We start from the raw sequence: 26,844 nt of genomic DNA on the forward strand, positions 1-26,844 counted from the left end.
ACCCTGTAGTACCCTGGACATGCTGCTTACTACCCATCTCATTGTGCAGGATGTCATATAGAGGAGTGAGAACCTGTGGTCCTGGGAATGGGTGGCAGAGGCCATAATAAGCAAATAAATTCACCACAAACTGAAGAAAATGTCTTTTACATGTACATGCTATGGTTTTTTCAAATGAATATATGTGCTATATTGTAGCTAATGGAATACAAATTAATTTTGAAATTAGGGAACTCTTGGAGCAGTTTACTTTATGATTGTATGTTTTCTTTATTATTAATAATATAACTCCTATCCAAGGGTTAGAGTTTTTTTTAAACCTTTATTCTCAAAAGGGGTGGAAACTTGAGATTAGATTCTGTAGCCTGGCATTCAAGGCCTTTTGCAATGTAGTTCCCACTTACCTTTCCGTCTTTGTCTTCTATAACCTTTATTCAAGACTTATTATTCATTCCTTCACTTTTGTCTTCTGTTCCTTTGCTCATACTATTCCTTCCAAAGGAAGTATCCTTCAGCCATTCCACCTTACATACTTTCAAATCTCAGTTGAAATATCACATTTTTATTTAAAATGTTCCTTTTTATTGTGAACTTAACAATATTCAGCAAATACAAGCATTCAGTTATACAGAAAAAGAAAGAAGATGGCTGGATGGGATTCTGTTGTGAAGAATTTAAATAAATATATGTGTGTGTATGTATATATATATATATGGAGAGAGAGAGAGAGAGAGAGAAAGAGAGAGAGAGAGAGAGAGAGACTTAAAGTAACATGATGGTAACAGAATAACAGAACTAGCCTATTTGTATCCCCTTCTGTACTTCTTTTCATTTTCTTTGGTGGAATTGGAAAAAAATTTGTTGATGCCCTTTTTTCCTATCTCTTATTACCCACTAACCCACCATCTCCCCTTTCCCCAACTAAGTTGAAGCCCTTTATTGTAACAAACTTGTAGAGTCAAGGAAAACATATCAACAGTTTAGCCATGGTAGAAAATGTGTCTTATGTCTTCTGCCTCTCTGCTGACACTGTCATTCTTTGGAGGTCAGGCTGGGTCACTACTATGAATCAGTGGTCTAAGATCTTCCAGAGTAATTTTCCTTCAGATTATCTTGATATAGTCATTCCTTCATTTATTGTCTGGGGCTGCTTATTCCACTTGTATCAATTCTCACAAGTCAAACCAGTCTTTCCATGTTTCTGAGTCCATCAAATTTATGATTTCTCATGATGCAAAAAGACAATTCAGCAAGTATTTTGAAGTGCTTTCATTGTGCCTTTCATATGCCACAATTTATTCCACAAGAAGCCTTCCCGAACCCCTCTTAAATTTAGTGCCTGCCTTTGCTGTTCTCTATTTACCTTATTAATAGCTGGTTTGTACTTCAGTTCCTTGTTGTCTCCCCTGTGCATCTGAGTTCTTTGAGGGCAGACTGTCTTTTGTCGCTCTTTGTATCCCCAAGTGCTTAACACGAGGTCCAGCACACAGTAGATGCTTAATAAATGTGCTGACTGACTGACTCTTCAGCTATTCCTCAACTGATGGAACTATGTTTCCAGTTAGAAGTACCTTTGGATTGATTTCTTTTCCCTTTTCATAATCAAGACTGCTGCTGCTTTTCCTTAAAGAAATATGTTTTTCACATTTCTCCTCAAAAAATATTTATGAAGTGTCTCTTTTGGTGGAGGCCAGAGCCAAGATGGTAGATTAGAGGCAACCCAGTCAATGTCTCTCAAGATTCCTCTACGAACAACTTTAAAATAATACCTCAAATCAAACTATGGAGTGGCAGAGTCAGCAAAAGGTCAGAGTGAGACATTTTTCTAATCTGAGAAAACTTAAGAGGTAGACAGGAGAAGTTTGTGACGCCAGGATGGAGGATTGTCTGGAGCCTATACACACAGTAGCAGCAATAGGAGCCATAACCTCTTTGAGAGCTCTCAGTCCACAGATGGTAAGGGAGTCAGACAAGTGACCAAGGAGAGATTACAGGGGACCCTTTGCTGGCACTGGACACAGCAGGCACTGATTGGCAACTCTCATGTTTTGGGTCACAGTTCCAGGACTGAGAAGAACATTGGTGGTTGGTCATGAGGGAGCAGGGCTCTGGTGACAGTACCAAGGCAAAGAGAATATTACTGCTTGTGGCTTCCGGGGAGCAGGACTTTTCCTGGGTAAAGACTAGAGCACAGACAGGAAAGCAGTGACCACACCTCTCCCTGCATCACACTGCCTTGAAAGCACTGAAAACTTACAGACCCCACCTCCCACCCCAGATCTAGCTCTGAAAACAGCATCATGAAAAAGTCTCAAGCTTAGTGCAGTGCCGCCTCCCCCCTCAATTTTGTGCAGAGCACAATTTTGACGTAAAGTCCAATGTCAAGAAATAGGCTGGGGAAATGAGCAAACAACAAAATTCAACCATAAAAGGCTACTACGGTGTCAGGGAAGACTAACACTTAGATTTAGAAGAAAATAACGATGTGAAAATAGTTACAAAGACTTAAAGTAATTGGACCCAAGCTCAGCAAGAATTCCTGAAAGAATTCAAGAGATAAGAGCAAATTGGAAAAGGAATGAAAATGATACAAGGAAATGATGAAAAGAGAATTAATAGCTTGGTAAAAGAGGCACAAAAAAACTCCATGAAGAATTTCCTTAAAAAGTGGAATAGACCAAATGGAACTGGAGGTACAAAAATTCCCCAGAGAAAAGCACTTCTTTAAAAAACAGAACTGTTGGGGGTGGCTGAGTGGCTCAGTGAATTGAGAGCCAGGCTTAGAGATGGGAGGTCCTAGGTTCAAATCTAGCCTCAGACACTTTCCAGCTATGTGATCCTGGATAAACCACTTAACCCCCATTGCCTAGCCCTTACTGCTCTTCTACCTTAGAACCAATTAAGGCAGAAGGTTAGGGTTTATTTTTAAAAACAACAACAACAAAACTGTCCAACTAGAAAAAGAGGCACAAAATCTCACTGAAGAAAACAATTTCTTAAAAACTAGATTTGGACAACTTGAAGCTAATGAGACCTAAAAGAATGAAAAAATAAAAGAAAATATGAAATATCTCATTGGAAAAACAACTGACCTAGAAAATAGATAAAGGAAAGATAATTTGAGGACTATTGGACTATCTGAAAAACAATGAAAGAGCCTAGATATCACATTTTAAGAAATTATCAAACTTCCTTGATATCTTAGGTTCACATGTAAAACAAAGATGGAAAGAATCTATTGATCATGTCCTGAAAGAGATATCAGAATGAAAACTACCAGGAATATTTTAGCCAAATTCCAGAGCTCCCAGGTCAAAAAGAAAATACTTTGAACAGCTAGAATGAGAAAATTCAAATATTATGGAATAACATAAGATTTAGTGGCTTCCAGGTCAAAAGAACAAAAGTCCTGGAATATGATATTCTAGAAGCTATGGAGCCAGATTTATGACCAAGAATAACCTACCCAGCAAATTTGAGTTTTCTTATTTAGGGCAAAAAATGAATCTTTAATGAAATAGAGGAGTAAAAGAACAAAACAACCTTACCTTTTGTCTTAGAAATAATACTGTGTATTGGTTCTAAGGCAGAAGAGTGGTAAGGGCTAGGCAATGGGGGTCAAATGACTTGCCCAGGGTCACACAGCAAGGAAGTATCAATGAGCAACTGTGAAGGACTTGGCTACTTTGATCAATACAGTGATCCAAGATAATGCCAAAGGATTCATGAGGGAAAAATGCTCTTCACTTCCAAAGAGAGAAATGGTTAACTCTAAGTATAAATTGAAGTATGATTTTCTTGCTTTCTTGCTTTTTAAAGAACCATGGCTTAACTTGGAAATGTTTTCCATGATATCAAATGCATAATTGATATCATGTTGCTTGTGAGTGGAGGAAGATGGAAGAAAGGGAGAGAATTTGGAACTCAAAATTTAAAAAGAAAATAATTTTCAAAAAATAATAATAAATGAATATTTTAAAGCATTGCCATTTAAAAAAATGAAGTGCCTTCTTTGTGCCCCTCAACTTTAATTCCCATGTAGATGTTTCACTTAGTTAAGTCACTATTCCTGTGGGAAAAGATTAATTCTTGAGTTTCTTCTTATAGCTTAGCTTCATTTTGTGAGCTTAATAAGAATGCTTCTCTTTTTTCTGATCCTTATGTCTATACAGATGACTATCGTCAACAGTTAAGGTATTTATTTGGTAATACCAATGCCCATATCTCATTAGCTTCTGTTAAAAACTGAACATTTGCACCTCTCTGCTCATTTTCAAATTATCATTCGCAACTTATATTTTGTACAAATAAGTACAGTTTTGGATAATTTTTAAATACTAACTCATCTTAGATACCTTGAAGAAACTTTATTTGACTTGGCGTTTTTTTAACCAAACTAACATAATTGCTTTTTACGAAATCTCTGGCAGATAGTGTTTTTTTTCCCTGAAAGAGATTGAAATCTATCCAGGTAGTCGGGTGTGTGGGGTGGGGAAAGCATGGAAAGATTTAGCTCCATTTTAAATGACGCGACTTAAAGTCACTATTGTCTCCATAATGTGGGGCTGCGCTTAGCGAACCTCGTTTCCCTTCTCTCCCCGATTGTGTTTTGCTATGGACTAGATTCATTATGCTTGGAGCGTTTCCTGTCGTAGCCCAGGGGCTGCCATTGGGGGCGGGAGGCTCTGGCGTGGCCTGACGCGTGTTCTAGCGGCGGGGCAGAGGGAGGCGGAAAGAGCCCTGAGCTGGGCACGGCGGCTCCATTCAGGTCGCCGTGGTCATCAGCAGGGCGGCCGTCTTGGGCGGTGAAGTCCTTGCCGGGACGCGGGCCGAGGTGGCCGTGAGCCTCCGGGCCGCCCTCAGTAGCTAGCCTTGGGCGGAGGGAGAGGTCAGGCCCTCCTGGGGCCGTCATGGGCCGACGGGTTACGGCAGAAGAGCCCCAGCAGTGACTCTCAGACCCTGGATTTCCTCCCCCGGAGCTCTCTCCGCTGGCGGGGGCCGGGGGGCCTCCTCCTCCCTTCTCAGAAGGGTCCGTGGGAGCTTGCACCGAGCGTGGGCTGTGAGAGGGCCTCGCCGCGTCCGCCTCGTCTCGCCCTTCGGCGCCCCGCTTCGGTCTGTCTTGTTTGTCCGCAGCCCTCACCCCGCTGTGTCTTGTCGTCTTCACTTCTAGAGCAAGATGGCCCCAGTAATGAGGCTGCTGAGCCGGGCGTCTTGGTCATCCCCGAGCTTAGCGTCACCAAGGTGGCCGGAGAGAGGCCCGGCAGTGGGGAGAGAGGCAAAGGCCCGGGAGACAGTGAGGCCCAGCAGGCGCAGGGCGTGCAGGACGCGGCCGCAGAGCCGAGAGCCGAGAGCAAAGGCCTGCCCGAGCTCAGGAGGCAGAAATCTGTGAGGAGAGTGATGGAGGACGGAGGGACCCCGGCCGGCCGCGGGCCGCCCTAGCCGAGCTCTCTGTGGCTGCCCCCAGGTACCCGCCCGGCGGCGCGGGCGCTGCTGCATGTCGGAGAGCATTGGCACAGGCGCAGACGCGTTGCATGGCGCGCACTACAGCACCTCCCCCGTCTTCGGGCACTTCCGGCCTCTGAAGGGCTTCTTTCGCTAACCCCCCCCTTCGGCCTTGGAGTCAAGCCTGGGCGTGGCCCAGGGCGGAAGGGCGGTCAGGGCGCGCCCTGGGCAGTGTCGGAGGCCACACGGAGCCCGGGGCCCCCCCTCTCGGCCCGGCTCTCCGTCCGCTGCCCCCCGCTGCCCCCCAAGCACTTCTTTAGCTATTTCTGGGGTCCACGTCATGAATGGAGGCAAATGTCTGAACCTGGGCCTGATGTTTACCATCCAGACCACATGGAAAGGCCAAGCTGGCCCCCGGCGAGCCCAGCCGGGAGAGGAGGCTCCCCGTTTCCCAGTCTCTCCCCGCAGTGTGTGGGGCTTCGGCCAGGACAGCCGTGGCTTTGCCCCCATCCCCCCTTGACGGCTCTCTCACCTCTCCTGTCTTTTGCATGGACTGCAGGCTCCCGGCACCGCCCGCCTCCGCTTGCGCTGCCTCCCGAGCGGGCCGCCGAGCACGTCCTGGGCCTCCTCGGGGCCTGCTCTGCGGCCGCTCTGAATCCCCTCCGGCCGAGCGCTAACGGACTTCTCCGTTGTCGTTTCTCTGTTTAGGTGAGGCGGCCGCGCAGGAGGAGCTCACGGGGATAGCCGAAGTGGACGAGGGCTTCTACTCCAGGGCTGCGTCCAGCACCAGCCAGTCGGCCCTGCCCGGCAGCCACGGCTCCAGCAAGAGCGGCCTGGGGAAGGCCCCGCGGAGGCCCGCGGGCAGCCGGGGCGGAGGGAAGGACAGGGAGGCCCCGGGCGAGCCGGGCCGAGAGGCCCCCGCCCGCAAGCACAGCTCCAGGGCCCTGAGCGAGAACCTGGAGCTGCTGTCCCTGAAGAGGCTCACGCTGACCAGCAGCCAGTCCCTGCCCAAGCCGGGCAGCCACAGCCTGGCCCGCACGGCCACCACCGTCTTCAGCAAGTCCTTCGAGCAAGTCGGCGGCGGCGGCGGCGCCCCCCAGCCCGCGGGCCCCGCCGGCGCCGCCGCCGATGCCAACCGGTTCTCTGCTTGCAGCCTGCAGGAGGACAAGCTGATCTACATCTCGGAAAGGACCGAGCCGCCCAGCATCAGCGTCACCCTGTCCCCCGACTAGCGCCGGGGCTTCCCTCCGCCGTCCTTGGGTGGCCCTCACTGCGCTTTAGACCAGGCACAGGCAGACTTTCAGCCCCTCATTGTTGTAGCGAGCCCCCCAGTGTAGAGCAGCCCGGCCCCCCCGGACCTCAGCGCCCACCCCAGGCGGCCGCTCTCCGAGCCTCCTCCGCGTTCCTCCACGTCTGGGGGGCTTCTGGGGGGCGGCCCTTGTGCCGGAGCAGGACAACCCCCGGACCCCCCGCCGCGCTCGAGCCCCGAGGGACAGGCGTGGAGAGGCGCCTCGAAGCACGAGCCAGGGAGTCGGGAAGACCCGAGCGCCCCAGCCGGGGAGGGGCTCCCCGCGCCTGGCGGGCTCTCCGCATCTCCATCCGGCCTCTCTCCTGACGCAGCGTGGAAAACAGCCGCCACTTAGTTGGAGCAGCTCCACACCGGCCCGTCCGAACCTCCCCGTCGGGACAAGGCTGCAAGGACGGGTCTGGCTCGTCTGAGCGCCTCGGCCGGGAGAGGCTCCGGGAAAAAGCCCGACACCCTCCTCGCACTCCAGCGCGGCCAGGCTCCCCCCAGGGGCCCCCCAGATCACCGGGGCTCCCGCCGGGCCCAAGAAACGGGGCGAGAAAGGGCGAGTCCTGGCCGGAATCCTCGTGGAGCAGCATTTTCTGTATCCTTTTTAACGATGAGCCGCCCATCAGGCATTGCTCCCTCCTTAAGCGTTACCTTGTCCTGCGTGGGGGAGCCAGCAGCGACGAGGCAGCCAGGGTGAGCGCGGTGTCCAGTTTGAAGGCATGTTGCAGCTGGGACGGCTCCAAAGCCTGGACTTGAACCCGCGGCCCGCTGCGGCTCCACCCTGTCGGAGGGCAGGACTTCGCGAGACGCTTCCGTTGAGATTCTGCGATTTTATCGGAACGGCTTCACGGAACCATTTTTGTGGCTTAAGAATCCCTGCGTACGTTTGGAGAAGCGTTTTGTGGCTTGTTGAGCTTTGTGAGAGCGGATGGAGAGCGTAGGACGGAGGGGGGAGGGGGGACCTCTCCAGGCTGGCTTAGTGGCACGATGCTCAGCGCTGTCCGCGGGTCTGCCGCTGTTCAGAGTACACCGAGCTTCCCCCCCCATCGTGGGCGTGGAGTCTGCGTTGTCCTTTTGTGCCTGTCACTGTGTTTTAGAGCCACTCCCGAGCTGCAGGCTGCAGCTTTCCATACAGTGGAGGGTGTGGTGTCACCTCTTTAAATGGTGGAAGGCCAGTTCGTTCACGAGTCCGCATACAGCACGGATGTGGAGTTTTTTAATTAGCCCAATCAGAGCCCCTTTTTCTTGGAAGCGCTTCCTCCTGTCTAGCCTTGATTGTGCTCCATTTCCCTGGCCACCTTTTCTTCCAATTATGTTGTGATCCTCATCTTTTCAGTCCGTTTGCTTTTTAATTGTATCCTAGCATTGACATTCCTGAAGAATAAACCACAAGTTTGAATCCTTTTTATGTGCTACCTGCCTTTTTATGGCAACAAAAATAAATTGGAGTTCGTTTTTTGAAGTTTTGTATATTGTGTGTTTTCCTTATATAGTATTTTATATAGCAGAATGTTGCATTATTGAAATAAAAGCTGAAGAAAAATCTCGTTTCCAGATCATGTGCTCATTATGAAAAGCCCTCTCCCTGAAAGTGAGTAGAAGTTCAAGAGAGTGGAGAGAGAGTGAGGAAGGAATCCCGATGAGGTGCTTTCCAGCGCCAAGCCATTCATTGGGTGCTCTTAGGGGTAAGACATGGCAGAACTGATGTGTAGGTTGGAAGTGAACCGAGTGGCCCCTGGAACATTCATCAGTGCTTGATGATATTAAACGTTTGACACGTTGGATCAGAAGGACTCGCGTAGAGTGATCACGGCGCCTCCTGCCTTTCCCTAATTCATCTGCAGGTATCCTTTTCCCCCTAAGAGAATTCTACATGTTTAGACAGAAGGGACCGTGAGCAGTTAGGTCTGTGTTCCTATCTGCCCTCGGCGTGGTGCTTTGAGCACTGTGGGGACCCAATGTGTTCTTTTTGGATGGCCGCATGAAGAGGTGTAAATCCAATATTTTGTCGTGTATATACAATAGAAATTCTTTTAAAATGGCATGCTTGGACCTCTGTCTTCTGTGCCACTAAGTATTATTCTTTTGGGGAAATGAATGCCTATGTCTAAGGGCAACAGGAAACTTCTTAATAGGTACAATAGTACTTTGCTAATAATATAGTAAAACTATACTTTGGTAAATTGCCTTTTATCCAAAGAACTGGAAGGGTTTTTATAACTATAATGTATTTATCCTGGGAACAGCTCCCAGGAATAATTTAGAAAGGGACATACTGGCCAGCTGAAATATTTCTTCTTGTAATGGCCTTAACGAACATGAATTAGAGAAGCAGAGAGGAACTTGGTAGGGTCTAATTAATCAATTGTGTCCTCATCTTCCATAAATTTGGGCAGAACAATGTTAACGATTACACACCAATCTATACAAACCACGGGTTATTTTTCCCAACAAAAACAATGGAAGAGGTGAGGATTCAAATTGTGTCTTTTCACCCCCTTTCTAACTGGCTGGACTAGATTTCACTCGGAACAAAAACTATATCTTCCATTAAGCAGTTCTATTTTTAGGGATACAGCAGGAGCTATAAAAACAGAAAATATGTTTTAAAACTGCATTATGCATCTTAACTCTTGCCTGATCATATGCTAGATGATCATAAATTCTTGAAGGATTTTCCAATAGAGCGTGTTCTAGCAGACTCTACCACGCTGGACAGATAAATCTGAAGTCTGGATAGATAGACATATGGCTGGTCTGTTGGCCATGGACCAGCCAAGCTAAATAGTGCAAGACTCAACCCTAGCAAGCCACTTGCTAGCTGATGAATTCTTTGGCCATTTTGTAACCAGTTGGACAAGAAAAATACAAAATCTCCCTGAGTCCTATAGTCCTTTTCCATTTCTATAGGGACAATGGTAGCGCTGTGAGAAGGTGACAATGGAATTTATACAGTTTCTAGATCATCTGTAAGCATTCATTTAACTGTTAGTAGTCTAATGGCAGACCCAAAGCACATCACTAATAACATTCTCCATGGAAGGCACCATGATAGAGTAGAAAGAGCATCAGATCCCATCTCTGGTGCTTATTTGCTAAGTGACCTTGAACAAGTCAATGATCATCCAAGAGCCTTGGTTTTCTCATCTGTAAAATGAGGGGCTGGACCAGATAGCCACTAAGTTCCCTATAAATTAAAGGTCTCTATAAATTAAATGAAAAGGCATAAAGAAGCTGTAGCTAAGTGGAAGAAGAGTTCATAGTTTCTCCTCAAAAAGAAGGCATAGGCCACTTTGTGTACCCCAAAGCAACAATGCCACTTTGAGGTATGATTCAATATAGCTTTAAAAAGACTATCATGAAGATCGCTTCAAGTTATATATAAACACTTGTGGCCAATGCCATAGGGAAAAAGTCTACAAGGATTAAGCAAGATCCTCTGAAAAAGTATTAAAAAATGTGTATTGGCTTAAATAAGAACGTGGGCAGAGAGAAGGATGGCAAAGAACATATTGGAAAACAATGAGTCTAGATTAAAAAATGAAGGAGGTCCAAAACAGAATGATCTATCACTCAGAAACCTCCGTTTTTCATAAATACCTTCTGGAAGAAGAGAATCAGAGAATCGGGATGTGATGAACAATGAACATCTCACACACATCGATGAAACTAGCTATCTTAGAGGGAAAGAACTGGTTACTGGATGGGCATCACTTCCGAGGAAGCTGACGTTGTGCAGTCAGATGATTGACTAATTAGAACAAAGGTCAGAATATTAAGGTAAAAAATGGATAATTAGAAGACACTACGTTCATTAAAACAGCTTCCACCTAACCTTCTTAAGCTGTTAGCACCTTAAAACAGGTAGAGGAGAAAGGTAAAGTTTTTGATTGACTAATTATTCCTAAGAAACATTTATTCAGTGTTAAAATGATCACCACAATGAAGAGTCCAAAAGAGCCCAGAAACCATCTGTCAGAAAACCCTGAATCTCAGCAAATAGCCTTGTAAGCAAGAGCAATATGTGTTTAGAATATAGACGTATCTATAAGTCACTATGGAGGAAGATCATTGAAAATTATGAGAAGTATAGTCTTAAACAATGGAAGCAAAAATAAGTCTTGAGAAAAATTTGGTGTAAGGCCCATCTAAGTCAGCTTGTCCCAAAAGCATAAAAAATGGAGATTGGGTAACATTTCTCTCCTGATCTCTTACGATTTGCCATGTTAAAATCACCACATTTGTGCTATGCAAGGAAGTGGAAATGGTACTTAGGAGAATAAAATTGGAAAGGGTGATTGGACCAGACGAAATACAAATGGGAAAACTCCACATGACCAGTGATATAATTCGAAAAGTTCTAAAGAATCCGTTTTCTGGATTTTTCAAGGGACAGAAGTGTAGGAGGCATAGCCTAAGCATAGTCTCGGGCCATAGAGCAGTTGATGTTTAGACTGTTCCTCCTACACAGAAGATATCGCAAGGATGAATAAAATCCAAAACAAAAATATCACTACAAAAAAAGACAACTTCAGAAAAACACATCTGCAACAACCGATCTATATGCCTGATTTCTTACTTCTTTATAAATAGTTTTATGAGAATGGTCTACATCGATATCAAAGGTCTTATTGGAAACGAGAAGAAAACAGGCAAGTAAAGACATTTCCCTAAGTGGACAATTCAGCCAATCAATAAGTATGATGCCTTCTATGGGCCTGGAATTGTGTTAGAGGCTGGGTACATAAAGACAAAGGAAAACGGCCCCTTCTGTCAAGGAGATTTCTTTGTACTGGGGAAACAACAGGTTCAGTCTCCAACAATGTAAAATCGTGTTATAATTCTACTGGCAAGGATGAGATAAATAGGTCCATAATGGATGTCAGTAGACCAAAGTATGTTTTTTTCCAACAGTATTTGCACACAGACATCATGAGGGATATCATATCTGGCCACCACGACTATAAAGAGACTGTAGAGGATTTACAGGAAGATACAGGCAAAATCCAAAAAGCCTATGAAGGCATGAGTATTCTAGACGAGCAAAAGGAGTATTCATAGGAGAAATCCGTCCAGAGTATTTTAAAATCAGCCAGCATCATTTACGGCTTTTAGTAGAACTTTGGAATTTCTGGATTGGCTGACATTGTGAGAGAGAAAAAAAAAACTCCACGTAAATTTTCTAAAGTAGTAACTTTTTTGAAGCTAATAAATAATTGAATTGTTTTGACCTGCAACAGTCAAGATGAGGTTTGGTGTAAAACAATAGGGTAAAGATTGTCCCTAACATTTGCTATAATGCATTGTGCAGTCGTGCAGAATTCCATTCAAATAGTATGGCTTAAAGCACTACCTCTGCTGAATTCTGAAGCTGCTCAACTATAACCATGAATTCATTTCTACCCCAGGAAGCCCATAGTGAAAAGGCTTTCATCAGCTAAGCACTGAGAGGAATGACAGAAACAATGATTCTGGAGATTGACAGGCAATGGTGTATCACCAGCTCATCTTTTAGGGTCTTCCATACCTCTTGGTTTGGATGATCAGTTTGGTGTCCTGGGGTTCCTTGCTGTGTCTGGATGGTATAGTTGCCACAGCAGAAACAACAGGCAGTTATACTGTAGAAAAGACAGTAGAGCTTTGTTCTTTTGCTCTGGCTGGTCATTATCTGATGAAGTACCACAATAGACTGTTCTCTCCTACTCTTGAGGTAGTCAGGCAGGCAGCAGATAGAGCCAGGAAGACTCAAATCTAGCCTCGGGCACATCCTAGATGTGTGACCTTTGGCAAGTCACTTAGCCTCTGTTTGCCTCAGTTTCCTCATCTGTAAAATGGGGATAATAATATTGTCTACCTCCCAGGGCTGTTTTGAGGATCAAATGAGATAAGAATTGTAAAACACACACATAGCCCAATGTAAGCACCATATAAATGCTAATTATTATCATTAGTATTATGATGATGATTACTCATGAGAAGATGAGACAATAGCAACTTGTTTGCAAGAGTTAGGTGTGGAAAACTGGTTGTAGTGATCTGTTGTGAGCTTGTCATCCATCATTATAATGAAGTAGTTGCCTTTGGCATGCTCAGTCAGGCTGGGAAAGGAGAGCACAGAGCTATAGACCTGGTGTGCTTGGACCACTGTGGGCTGCCCCTGGAAACATTACATATCCCCATCTCTCCTTGAGGAAAACCCATATTTTGAATGTATACCGAATTAAACCCTAAGCATCCTCAAGGAAAGAACTTCAAAGACCGCACTCTCTAATTCCAAAGGGAATTAAGAATCACATTTTGAAATGTATAGAATAAAATTTAAAAGGAAACCATTTGTGTTTAAGTAGCAGTTATCAATGTAAATGTTAAAAAAAAAAAAGATCTCAGGATTATAAAGTCTCCTCCAACCCCGTGATTCTAGGATCACACCAATTGTAATCTAGATATAAAAAAATTCAAAATGGTAGAATTACATCTAACATTGGAACCGTTATTGAGATGCATGAAGTAGTCAAGGGAACCCCAGACTTGAAGTTACAAGACCTGAGTTGGATCCTAACTTTGGCAGTTACTAGAGACAACATGAATTGTGAGAAAGACACTCAATCCCTCTCTCTCCCCTCTGAGTTTCTTTGTCTGTAAAATGGGGACATCTGTACTACTTATCTCATGGACCAGTGGGGAAAAGTGCTTTGCCAACTACTGAGCCCTCAGGAAAGGTGAGCTATTATCTCATCTTGTCCATTCTGCCTCCAAAGCATCATTCAAATCCACCCTAGTGTCTCTAGTCCTGCTGCTACTCCTTCAGTACAATGCCTCAGTATCCTTCACCTGAATCGTTTTATCAACCTTTCTTCTTTCCTCTTCACCCCATCCCCATCCTAATTCATTCTTTGAAGTGTTTCCTAGAATAACATTTCTCATACGTAGATCTTGCCTTACCCCTCCTCGGCTCAAGGATCTTTCAGTGGTTCCCCCTGGCCATCACATTTAATTCAAATCCTTCTGGCATGTGAGGGCCTCTGCGGTCTAGTCTAGTCTTAAGTTATTCCCCTTTCCACCCTTCAGACTCTGGACAAAATAGATGTATGGCTTTCTCATTTTTCTGGATCTTTACTCACTCTGTTCCTTTTGCCTACAATGCCTTCTCTCCCCATCTTTACTGGTTTCATTACTATCCAGGAAGAGAAAATCTAGAAACAGGCAGAATGGGAAGTGTGGACCCAGCATCTTGGGTTCCCTGAGGGCAACTAGGTAATACTTCACTTTATTCCTTGATGCCTTGGCTTTTAGTTTCCCATTAAGCATTCAGTCTCTTCTTATCCATCTAATGATCATCCTTGCTGACCGACACAGTCAGAGCAAATAGGAATTGCCAGAAATAAAACTCATTTGTCCTTAGAAACAGTAGCTTCTGCAATGTATGTGTTTATGTTCCCATCCAAGCCATGGAAATGATAGCTCATGGGTCTAAAAGTCTGGAATTTGATCATGTACTCAACATAATCTCATCTGAGATGGAAAATAGACCTTGTAGGTTATCATTCCCATTTGACAGATGAGGAAACTGAGATTCAGAGGTAGTAAGGAACTTGCGCTCCCGGGGTTATATGGATGTAAATTCTATGGCTTGAACTTTGATGAATCTTCTGGTTCCTTGTCCAGAGCTCTGTCCAGTAACCTACATGTCTTCATGCCAGTCCTTGCCCCTCTGATCATTTCCTATAGGATGACCCCAAAGCCTCTGTATATAAGCTCTGTTGAGCCAGTGGACACATTTCTAATTCATTGCTCTCCCCTAATATTACTGCCAGTGAGCACTGAAAGTTTTGGGGAATAACAAGGAGGAAGTAGGTTCTGTATTCTAGCATTCCCTTGAAATTTGAGCCCATAGAACCAGAGAACCACCTTTAGGTGGCCAGTGAAATTCTGAAAGAGAAATATAAAAGGAGAACATTTTGGAATAACATAAAAATCTGATGGGTCTGTCAGGTGCAGGTATGCCAAAGTAGAATCATTCAACATCCTGATATTAATGGAGAGCTCGGAAAGTACAAAGGATTGGCGCCAATGGCCACTTTCTTGTGCTTCCTCTCCCGATGGGTGACCTCTGCTTCCACCCATCTTTGGCATTCACATTTGGGCCCAAATTTCCTGGGTTGACTCTGGAGTAAAAAGTGTGGATGCACTGGGCAGCTACTGCCTGTCTACAAGAATGGCAGGCAGTTGTCAGATCAATTAAATTTTGTTCTTTCCTAACAAAACTTTCCCACTGTGGTTGCTCATGCACGAGGGACAAAATCCAATTCATTTGGAAAAGAAGCCATTTCTGTGGTGCTGCTGAAGACATCGTGTTCCCATGGGCTGCACATTCTTGAAACATTTATTATCGGGAGCTGCAGGAGTGACACCCAAAATAAATGGGAAAAGACTTGAGCAGCAGCCAAACAGCCCGAGTACCAAGCAAAGACTGTTTGCTCTAATCTGGATATCCTTGAAAGGGTTAAAATGACTGTAAAAATAGAGCAGCTCCAAGATTCACCTCTAAAGTGCTGTCACTAACTTTCCCCAAATGTCTCTTTTGTTACCTTATAGTAGTTGTCATCATGATTGTTTTTTTAACAACAATTGTGGCTCATGCTGTTATGAGTCTAAAGTTCTTGGGTGTGAAATAATAAAAACTCCTATTTCTAAGGGAGCTTCAAACAAAGCACTTTCTTTACAAATGCCCTGTGAACTAGAAAGTGCACCTATTTTCCTCATTATAAAAATAAGGAAACTGAGTCTCCAGGAAGTGAAATGACTTGCCTAGGGTCACACAGCTAGGAAATAATCAAAGGGAGAATTTGGATGCACTAATCATCTGGGGTATATTTGCCCTTCCCCCCAGGTCATCTAGTCCTACCCTACTGATGAGGAAACAGACCTTTGAATGCCTTGCCCAAACTCATCAACCTCATTAGTGGCAGAACGGGATTCAAAGGCAGGTCTTCTTCTCCCAAGCATCAGGTGTCCCAGTGTCTTCTCTTTCCTCTTTGTGATAAGAGATGAGACCTCCAGTCATTATCCAAGTCAAAACTTGAAACACGTCTACTTTTTGTTCATGAGATAGTGGATTCCATTATACAATCCCCTAATCTCATCATCTAATGGCTAAATGAAAGGTACATCATCTCCAAAATTTTCTGATTCCCCTTAAAATAGCACTGTGGGGTTTATACAAATGGGAAAACTGAGGCACTGAGAAACCGTTAGTCCAAGCATAGAGCCAAGTATAGACAGCTAACCAATAAGGTCTCCTGTCCACTAAAACTTGCCATATTGGTCATCATGGATTAATTTTTGGCAACATTTTAAAATCACTTCCTTTTCCCTTCTTCCTAGTATATATGACTCCCAGTATGTCTGGCAACATGATTCTGTTAATTCGTTGTGTCTTATTTAAAAATTGCTGATTTCTGTTCTGAGAGAAATACTCACTGTAAACTATGAAAAATGACTTATCTTTTTGGCCAGGGGCAGTCAGGGGATACCGACAGAATAAACAGCTGGAGTCGGAAGCGGAGTCAGTGTCTTGCTGCATTTTGCAAACAAGTTTAGAACTGATCTTACTTGTCAGAAGATCTTTACTTAAAATTAGCTATTTGAGAGCTGAAGCTATAAGAACAAAGGAGTTGGAAGGACTTGGAATCGGTTCCAAATCTAATCTACGTTATTTTGGACATTCTCCTCTAGTCACCATAGTCTGTAGAGCAAGGTAAAATAAAATCCAAACTCACCAAGCCTCCCGCCTTGCTGGTGTTTGGGGCTTCGTTTGCCATCCACCCTTGTCTCCGGAGGGACAGGGAGACAGAGAGAGAGAGAGAGAAAGAGAGAGAGAGAGAGAGAGAGAGAGAGAGAGAGAGAGAGAGAGAGAGAGAGAGAGAGAGAGAGAGAGAGAGAGAGAGAGAGAGAGAGAGAGAGAGAGAGAGAGAGAGAGAGAGAGAGAGAGAGAGAGAGAGAGAGAGAGAGAGGAGAGAGAGAGAGAGAGAGGAGAGAGAGAGAGAGAGAGAGAGAGAGAGAGAGAGAGAGAGGGAGGGAGGGAGGGAGGGAGGGAGGGAGGGAGAGAGAGGGAGGGAGGGAGGGAGGGAGAGGGAGAGGAGGGAGGGAGAGGGAGAGAGGGGAGGGAGAGAGGGAGGGAGAGAGGAGACAGAGACAGACAGAGAGGGAGACAGAGACAGACAGAGAGACAGAGAGTCAGAGAGAGAGGGAGAGAGACACACAGAGAGAGGGAGACAAAGATCTGGGGAGAATCCAAAGGATGCTAAAGGAAGCCAGGAATGCACTTCTGGGTCAGATAACACTGACCACCCCAGAGGCCACTCTAGTCAGCAACATTTAATAAGAACTTGCTTATTGTGGCTAGATGCTGGGAATAGCAAGATGACAAGCAAAATGTCCTTTTGCCTTCAGGGAGCGATGTTCTGCTGGGGACACCTAACACACATATACATACAAGTACAATACAAGTCAACACCAGGAGGAAGAGTCGGGGGGGGGGCAGGGTTGGCTGTTAGAGGGGCTAAAGAGGGATTTTCACAGGGGCTGAGAGGTCATTCATTCATTCATTCATTCATTAGTTCCATAAACACCTACCATGTGCCAGGTGAGATGGATTTAGAGCAAAAAGCAAAACAATTCTTGCCTTAAGGACATTTATATTCTACTGAGAGGCAGGGTGAAATAACATATATATGCACATTTAATAGAAACAAAATCTGCCAGAGTTCATTCAGGTATAATATCTCTGGTGGCACTAGGAACTTGGGGAGGGATCAGAAAAAATCCAGTGCTGGACAAGGCCTTCAAAATGAGCTGGGAAGGAAATTGGGATCCTAAGGGATAGGGAAGAGAAGGGAACACACTCCAGGCATAGGGGACATCTGACCACTGCATGGAGAAGCAGTGGTACCCTGAGAACAAGAAGCAGGCCGGCTTAGTTAGATGGTCTGCAAGGTCCCTTCCAAGCTCTTCAGTCAGACTTAAAAGAGTCAGGAAAAGAAAAAAGGAAGAGGGCAGACCTAGGTGGACCAAGGAAGGCAGCAGTTAAACATCTATTATGGGTACTACATGCCAGCCACTGGGCTACCAATTGGAAATACAGAGAAATGCAAAAGACAGCCCCTGCCCTCAAGGAGCTCACCATGGAATGAGGGAAACTACAAGAATACAGCTATGTAATAACTAGTCATAGACAGGGTAAATTGGAGATAACCAATAAAGGGAAAGCATTAGCTTTAAGGGGGGGTCAGTAAAGACTCCTTAGACAAGGTGGGACTTTAACTGAGACTTGAAAGAATCTGAGGAGGGAAAGAGGTGAGGAGGAGGAGGGGAAAAAATTCCCAGGCCTGGAGAATAGCTAGGAAAATGCTCAGAGATTGAGAGGTAGAGTATTTCTTAGAAAAATAGCAAGGAAGATGCCTATAGGCATCCTTTTTTATAATGCAAATAGCCCTAAGAAGGAGTGCTCCATAAATTCTTCTTAACCATAAAATAGTGTCTTAATTTTCTTCCCTAGATGACTTGAGGCATTGAAGTGATAGTTCAGTGATGGTGAACCTTTTAGAGACTGAGTGCCCAAACTACAACCCTCATGATGCACGTGAGCTCCCCACTTTACCCCAGTCAGGGGAGGGAGGAAGAGTGTCCATTAAGCTGTTGGACAGAGGGGTGGATGATGTGAGGAATGTCTTCAGGCCTGTGTGGAAGAGGATAAGGAAGCATTCCCCCTCTAGCACACATGCCTTAAGTTTGTCAACATGGTTATAGGTGTTTGGAAGATGGAGAAAAGGGTTATTTTGGAACTTAGAGCACCACTGGAGAGGGCAGACTGGGATGAGGGGAAGAGGGAAAGTTTTTATCCATGAGGGCATCATGGGGAGGTCACAGAAGTGCAAGGGGATGGGGACCTCCATGATACTTACACTTTTCTCTTTGAAGCAGTCCTGAATCTCATTCTTCAAGAGAGAGAATTGTGTTGCTGCCTGCTCATACTAGCTTGGTTTGGGGAGCACACATTTAGCAACTAGAAGAAGAAAGCTGGGAGACATTTGGGTACTTTCCAAAGACACACTGGGCCAGAAGGTTTATTACAGAATGTTGGAGCTGGGTGGTTGGACCTCACAGACCATTTAGCCCAGGCTATACTTGAGCATTTGTGCCTTCTACAACTTGTGATTCAATAAACACTTAGGTGTCTACTATGAGTCAGGCACTGAATGATTGATTGATTGATTGATTGATTGAACATGTGAAAAGCTTTGTGCCAAGGCCTAGATATACCCCTAGAAAAGTCTTCCAGTCCTTGCCTTCCAGGAACTCATATTTTGATGAAGGCAATGCACTTGGAAGGTTTCAGCTGCAAGTTCAATGGAAAGGTCCTATGGTCCTTAGCTGGTAGCAGCCAAACAAATGCTCAGTCTTCTTCTTTATCACTGAGGATAGTCAAAAATGAAAGTCTCCATACCCAAGGAGTTTATATTCTCCTGGGGAAGTGGGAGGAAGAACAGAGAAGTGAACACAAAATTTCAAGAGGGCAGCAGCAGGAAGAACTGGGCAGATGATGCATGAAGCAGCCTCTGAAGGAGCAGAGGTATTCCAAAAGCTAAAGGTGAGGAGGGAGTCCACTACCTAGGGGGAGAGAGCTCCTATTCAAAGACAAAGGGACAAGAGATGGAATGTCATGAAGAGCCACTTTGACAGGGACAACAGGGAAAGGGAAGGAATCTAAAACAATGCTGGCAAGATAGATGGTGGTCAGATGATGGGGATCCTAAAATGCTAGGCTGAGGATTTTGTGTTTTGTCTTGAAGGCAACAGGGAGTCATTGAGGATTCTTAATAGGAGTAATGCTGTCAGATTCATGTTTTCATATGTTTGGCAAATGTATGGAGGATGTATTGGAAAGGGGAGGGAGTGGAAGCAGAGAGACTAATTAGTAGAGTATAGTGATTGTCTAGATCTGTGTTGGTGAACCTATGGCATGTATGCTGGAGGTGTCTGCTCTCTTCCCCCTCTCCATGTGCACCTGAGGACATTTCTTCCATCACCCATTCCTCTGACCAGCAGCCCAATGGGAGTGCATCCTACCTCCCCTGTCTGGGGTAAGGCAGGGGACTCACACAAAGTGTGAGGGTTGCAATTTTGGCACTTGATTTCTAAAAGGTTCACCATCACTGGTCTAGATGAAAGATGAGGGTGGGATAATGAATGGGGTTAGAAATAGTGGGAATAGAGAAAAGAGAAAGTGTTAAGGTAGAATCAAGAAGCCTCAATGTATATGTGGGATAAGGGACACAGGTAAGCATCCAAGGTGACTTCTAGCTAGAGAATTTGCATGACTGCAAGGATGGTGGTATCCTCAACAGAAAGGAGAAGTTTGGAGGAGGAGGAAATAGAAGGAATTCCACTTGGGAGCTACCTCTAACTCACAGTATACCCCATTTCCCTTCCTAATAAATGACTCCTGCTGGAGAACAATGTCTGTATCCTTGACTACTCGGTCCTCCTGGGTCCTCCTCTTTAGTTGGCTTCTGTGGTATGTGGCTAAATGTGCTCTGACCCTGTTCTACAATTGATGCTTTGGTAGCACAGTGATAGAGGAGTCAGCACTACAGCCACAGCTATAGAGGAGTCAGCATCAGGCCCAATGCTGATGTCAGGGCAGAGTCCAAGAGAGGGGATCTGGCTCTTCCAGAAATGTTTTACTGTCACTTCCATCCCACTCCAGAATCAGAAGAGGTTCAGTCAGACTCAAATCATTGTCCAGAAGGCTTATGATGCTCATACTTTTAAAAACTAAGCCTTGAAATGTCAGAAGCTAAACAAGCCCCATGAGAGCAAACACTAATATTTGCAGGAAGGATAATAATGGCAGTGATTTTGACATAAAAAGGTTCTCAGAAGCTGTGCCAGTGGACCTTGGTTTTAGAAACTTAGTAAATGTATCTGCTCATGCATGGAGAGGTTGAGATGTAGACAGTGGAGGCACTCTCTCCCTACCCCTCCTTCCCCCAAGATATTCTAGAACCATAAGATTTTAGGTTTTATGTAACAAAGATGGGGTTTAATTTATGTAGCACCCCTTCTAGGGCTACTTTGGTAGACTGGATCCCCAGAGGATAACTGAACATTTCTCTCATCAAAGTTCTTGAGATAACTCTGGGTGGATGGGATTTCTAGCACAGCCACTCATGAGCCCCCACACGTGTTTTTTCCATTGACTATCAGCCAGATTTAATTAACTTTTAGAAAGGGTATTTACTAAGCAGGACAGTTATTTGTTTTAATTACTAAAAAGTAGAATACTCTCTCCTTGCACACAGGCAACATCCACAGAGAGGGGGCTTAAATGTATAATTAAAATGGGAGAGAGGCATACCATAGGGAACTTATATGACCAAAGGAGAGCCTGAAAATTCCAGATTATTTTAAGTTCTTTTCTTCCTTCATTGAATCCTCATGAATCTCCAATGCTTAGCTATCTCCTTGACTCAGAATCAGTGCCTTTCCAAAGCAAATGGGGAAAGCATTTATTAAGCACCTACTAGGTTCTTCCAGGTACTGTGCTAAGTGTTCTTTATCTTATTTGAACCCCACAATAACACTATAAAGTAAGTGCTAGTATTTTCCCCATTTTGCAGAGGAAACTGAGGCATGGAGCAATTAAGTTACCTACGGGGCTGGAATTCCTTCACCACTAAGTAGACTGGTCAGCTACTGGACCATGGAATTCTGAATTGGAGTCAAACAAATATATTTGATCCTTTTAATCATTCACAATCATTCACTAGATATTCCCTTGGCAGGTGTATCCTCTGCTTTCATCCAACGAAAGTGTCCGTTATACTTTGGAATTGATTTATGGCTTATTCACAACTGATTTCCTTTTGGTTGACTGATTCTATGAGAGATCTTGACCTCCTGGGGTTTCATTCGTTGTTTCTACCCCACCCCTAAGGGATCTACATTTAGTCTATCCAGTTATAGATTGGCCTTCAGTCATTCAACTAGCACCTATTAGCTATCTGACTCTGCTGAGTCCTTCAGACATAGAGATGAGAAAGAGACAGTCCTGACCCTCAAGGACTTTCTGTTCTGAGAGAGGACATGACACAGATGGGAATAAGGGGTAGGACCTGGGATTCATGGGGAGCGAGGAGCAACATCTCTGCATTTTAGTGTATTGAAGAGCTGCCTTAGAGCCTTGGGAGGCTGGATGGCTTCCTACCCAGGATGGCTCAGAGGCCAGATTTGAACCAGTCTTCCTGGCATTGAGGCCAGCTCTTTCAAAAAAACACACAACAAAACCTTACCTTCTGTCTTAGAATCTATACTATCTATCAGTTCCAAGGCAGAAGAGCAGTAAGAGCTAAGCGATTGGGGTTGTGACTTGCCCAGGGTCACACAGCTAGGAAGTGTCTGAAGTTATATTTGAACACAGGACCTCCTGTCTCCAGGCCTGGTTTTCTACCCACTGAGCCACCTACCTGCCCCTGAGGCCAGCTCTCTGTCCATCACTTGTCCTCTCAGTATGTGCAGAATATATACAAAACAGATACGAAGTAGTGAATTTCCCAGCATCTCTTGACCTTCTGGGACGGGGAAAACATCAAGAGTTTTGGACAGTCCTTAGTTGAGTCCCACAGGCTCCAATAATTAATCCCTATTAGAATTCTACCACCAGGGACAGAGCAGCTAGGTGGTTCAAGTAGGCAAGTAATGTAAGCCCAATTGCCTAGCCTTTACCACTCTTACTCAATATTGATTTCCAAGATGGAAGGCAAGGGTTTAAAGACAATGACTTCTGTCGCTGAGGCCAGAATAGAACATGGTGGGAAAATGAGATTTCACTGGAAGATTGTTGGTTTCTCCATTTCCCATTATCCACAGATTTAGGCTCAGTTTGGTTTTTTCTTTTTAATATAAGAAACAAAAGTCAAAATCACCTTTTAAAAGGCTCACCTCCCATAGGTGTACAGCCCCTTCCTTGTCTGCTCATTCCTCCTCCTTGAGAGATTACTTAAAAGAGGGTGAGGTGGGGAGCAACTAGTGGCTCAGAGGATAGAGAACCAGGCCTAGAAATGGCAGGTTTGGGTCCAAATCCAGTGGATGGCTACGTGTCTCCGCCTGCATGGAGAAGGGGGCAATCTTTTATAGAATGGTTGTCTGGGAGGAGGTAACCTGGATTGCCTCTATTGGTCAAAGTGGGCTATTTGGGTGAAGTTCATTGGGTGATCCTGAGATGGTTGGCTTTGGGAGTGGGGGCTTTTAGTTCCCAGGCTTGTGCCCAGTGATGCAGTATGAACAAGGTTTTGGCATTCTGCCAGGTCTTGCTATTGTGTTCTTGTCCCAGGTCTTGGACTGGTCCTGGGGGAAGCGCAGCTTTGATCCCATGACCTATCACCCTCTGCACTAGCTACTTTGGGGACCAATTTGACTCCAGGCTATCTTCTTTGGCAAGTCCTCTGCCTCCTCCTTTTTTTTTTTTTAATTTAAAAACCCTCACCTTCCGTCTTGGAGTCAATACTGTGTATTGGCTCCAAGGCAGAAGAGTGGTCAGGGCTAGGCAATGGGGATCAAGTGACTTGCCCAGGGTCACAGAGCTGGGAAGTGGCTGAGGTCAGATTTGAACCTAGCACCTCCCGTCTCTGCCTCCTTCTTCTATTGAGATCTTGGCCTTCCAAGACTCAGTCTCAGATCAAAGCCACCATCCACTGCTTTTGGTCCTACTCATGTGAGGCAGCTGGTGGGACAGTGGACGGAGTGCTGAACTTGGAGTCAGCAAAGCTTGAGTCTGAATCCAGTCTCAGACACTTATTAATTATCATGTGACCCTGGGCAAATCACTTAACCCTTTTTTGCATCAATGTTCTTCTTCTGAAAAATGGGGCTAATAATAACACCCACCTCTCAGGGTTGTCATAGGGATCAAATGAGCTATTTGTTTTTCAAAAAGTGCTTAGCATAATGTCTGGCATGTAGTAGGTGCTATATAAATGTATATTCCTGTTGCTGAATAAATTTGGAGAATATCTTCAACTCATGCGGAGTGGGCACACTATAACATTTCTTATGATCTTAATTGGGCCTTCACTGAAGCAGCTCTTCCATGCCATTTCATCCCACCTCACACACCCCATCTCCAACCTTCAGTTTCTCATATTTTACTGGAAAAAAAAAATAAGGCCGTCCACTTGAAGAGCTCTCTTAAGCCTTCTTCCTTATCTCACATCACCCAGCTGCCTTCTGCCTCCATCTCCTCCTTCATTCCGGTCTCATGTGAAGAGGTGACCCTTCTCCTCATCACACTAAGTCCCTTTCCATGTGCAAGTGATCCCACTCTATCCCAAGTCTCCAGCCAATGTCCGCCATTGTCTCCTCTTCAGTTTCTCCTTGTCTACTGGCTGCTTCCCTCCTGCCGGCGAACATGCCCATGTCTCCTTCACCCTCAAAAACTCCCCTCTCCTGGGATGCCCATCAATTGGGGAATGGCCGAACAAATTGTGGTATATGTTGGTGATGGAATACTATTGTGCTAAAAGGAATAATAAAGTGGAGGAATTCCATGGAGACTGGAACAACCTCCAGGAAGTGATGCAGAGTGAGAGGAGCAGAACCAGGAGAACATTGTACACAGATTGTACACAGAGACTGATACATTGTGGTACAAGAGAACGTAATGGACTTCTCCATTAGTGGTGGTCCCTGAACAATCCACAGGGATCTAGGAAAAAAAACACTATTCATAAGCAAAGGATAAACTATGGGAGTGGAAACACCAAGGAAAAGCAACTGCCTGACTACAGAGGTTGAGGGGACATGACAGAGGAGAGACTCTAAACGAACACTCTAATGCAAATATTAACAACATGGCAATGGGTTTGAATCAAGAACACATGTGATACCCAGTGGAATCACGCGTCGGCTACAGGGGGTGGGGGGGAGGAAAAGAAAATGATCTTTGTCTTTAATGAATAATGCTTGGAAATGATCAAATAAAATACTATAAAATTTTAAAAAAACTCCCCTTTCCCACTCCATCCATCTCTGCTAGCTCCTGTCAGTATCTCTTCTTGACTTTGTGGCTTACATTCCTTGAGAATGCCACCAGAAATGATGCTTCCCCTTCCCCTTCTTTCACTCTCTTCCTAAGCCCCTCAGTCTGCCTCTCTCCAGAGTTCTCCATGCTCCCTCAACTGCCAAAGCTAACAGTCTCCCTGCCCCCCTTAGCTTTGCTGACCTCTCAGCAGTGCTTGACACTGGTTATCGTCCTCTTCTCTTGGAGAATTGCTTCCTTCTCAGTTTCCCTGATATGAGTTCTTTCTGCTCTCCTCCAACATTACTGTTCCTTCTCATTTCCTTTCCTGGACCTTCATCCCTGGCCATCCCCCAAGGCTCTGCCTGAGCCTCTCTTCTCTTCTAAACCATTTCTCTTGGGTATTTCATCAGCAAACATGGTGCGACTATCACCTCTATGCTAATGATTCCCAGATTTATTTCTCCAGACTCGGCATCTCTAGCTACCTTTGAGACCCCCCCAAGTGGATGTCATGGAGACACTTTAAATCCATGTGTCTAACCCTTCCCCTGAACTTCCTCCTTACGCCATCATCATCATCCCAGTCAACAAGTACACCACACTTTAGGTGTAATCTTCCACTTCATAAAGCCTCACCATCCAAAGCCAATCTCTTGCCAAATACTGTCGTTTCTACCTTTGTAACTTCTCTTATATCCACCCTCTCCTGATTTGGACATTGTTGTCACCCTGGCCCAGCCCTTCCTCAGCTCAGCCATGGATGATTGCAAAAGCCTTTTGGCTGGTCTCCCTACCTCAATACTTTCCTGATTCCAGAATCCCCTCTGCTCAGCTGGCAAGTTAAACTTCCTAAAGCAAAGATCTGATCATCTCTCTGTCTTTCTTTCTCTCTCTGTCTCTGTCTCTCCCTCACACACACCCCGACACATTCACACCTCTCACCTACCTCACTAAATAAACTCCAATGGCTCCCTTTCACCTTCAGAATCAAATCTTTCCTCCCATTTGGCTTTCCAACCCCTTCACAACTGGACCACTTCTTACCTTTTCAGTCTTCTTAAACCATAGTCCTCACCACATATTTTGCAGTCCAGTGACACCAGTCTCTACAGTTTCTGGAACAAGACAGTCCATTTCATGGCTCTAGGCATTTTCTTTGACTGGTCCTTGTGCTTAGAATGCTCTTTCTCCTCATCTTCACCTAAAGGCTTCCCTAAATTCTTTCAAGTTCCAGCTAAAAATCCCACTGTGAACTTAGGTTCAAATCATCATTTTTTTTCCTTCTTTTAACCATTTCCTTCTGTCTTAGAATCAATACTGTGTATTAGTTCCAAGACAGAAGAGCTGTAAGGGCTAGGCAATGGGCCAGATTTGAACCCAGGACCTCCCCTCTCTAGTCTGGCCCTCAATCCACTGAGCCACCCAGCTGCCCCCTCAAATCATGCTTCTGATCCAAATGTCTTTGTAACCTGAGTCTGTCATTTAATGTCTCCATTCTCTAGGTCAATCAACAAGCATTTTTGACAATGCTTCCTATTTTGTCAGGGAATATGCTAAGCACAGAAGATAAAAAGAAAGGCAAAGTTAGTCTGACCTTCAAGGAGCTCCCAGTCCAATGAGAGAAATGACACACCAGTCTTGGACAAAGAAGATGGAAGCAAGGTATAATGCAGAGAATCTAGAGAGAAGGCACCAGCATTAAGGGGATTAATCATCAAAAGGCTTCCAGTCACCTTTCTAAGACAAAATTGAAGGGAAGGCGCAGAGCTTCAGTGGGAGAGGTAATTTCTTCATCTGGGAATTTCCCAGATCAGTGAAATCCCAGTCTAGTCCCTTTCCTAAAATGGCCAACTTCAGGCATGATTTGAGTAGGGAAGAGGATAGAAGCACCACCCTTATCCCCGTCCCCATCCCCATCCTCATCCCCATCCTTATCCCCTTCCCCACCACCATCCCCATGGAGCCCCTTTACTTTCTTGAACCTACTAGGGGATGTGTACTCCCTGAAGGGGCTGCCTCTGTCTCCAGG

At 45.0% G+C, this 26,844-nt stretch overlaps 2 protein-coding genes across 9 annotated transcripts in view; both read left to right on the forward strand.

Annotated features, from left to right (window-relative positions):
• HYCC1 (hyccin PI4KA lipid kinase complex subunit 1) overlaps nt 1–16,519 on the forward strand; it is a 127,883-nt gene extending 111,364 nt beyond the window's left edge. For 4 of the 6 annotated variants that reach the window (XM_007505380.3, XM_056800503.1, XM_007505381.3 and 1 more), the window contains one exon: nt 6,151–8,198. In XM_007505380.3, coding sequence (XP_007505442.2) covers nt 6,151–6,674 — 524 coding nt within the window. In that variant the 3' untranslated portion in view covers nt 6,675–8,198. Of the gene's footprint in view, nt 1–5,170; nt 5,465–6,150; nt 8,199–16,252 lie in introns of those variants that run through there. The other 2 variants (XM_056800505.1, XM_056800506.1) reach the window with 2 other exon arrangements.
• Nucleotides 16,520–18,297: 1,778 nt separating this feature from the next.
• Nucleotides 18,298–26,844, forward strand: part of LOC100619253 (solute carrier family 40 member 1-like) — a 42,414-nt gene continuing 33,867 nt past the window's right edge. For all 3 annotated transcript variants that reach the window (XM_056800502.1, XM_056800501.1, XM_056800500.1), the window contains exon 1: nt 18,298–26,596. The gene's annotated coding sequence lies outside the window, so the exon portion shown is untranslated. The remainder of the gene's footprint in view (nt 26,597–26,844) is intronic.

This window comes from Monodelphis domestica, chromosome 5 (genome assembly GCF_027887165.1).
Source record: "Monodelphis domestica isolate mMonDom1 chromosome 5, mMonDom1.pri, whole genome shotgun sequence".
Taxonomy (NCBI): Eukaryota; Metazoa; Chordata; class Mammalia; order Didelphimorphia; family Didelphidae; genus Monodelphis; species Monodelphis domestica.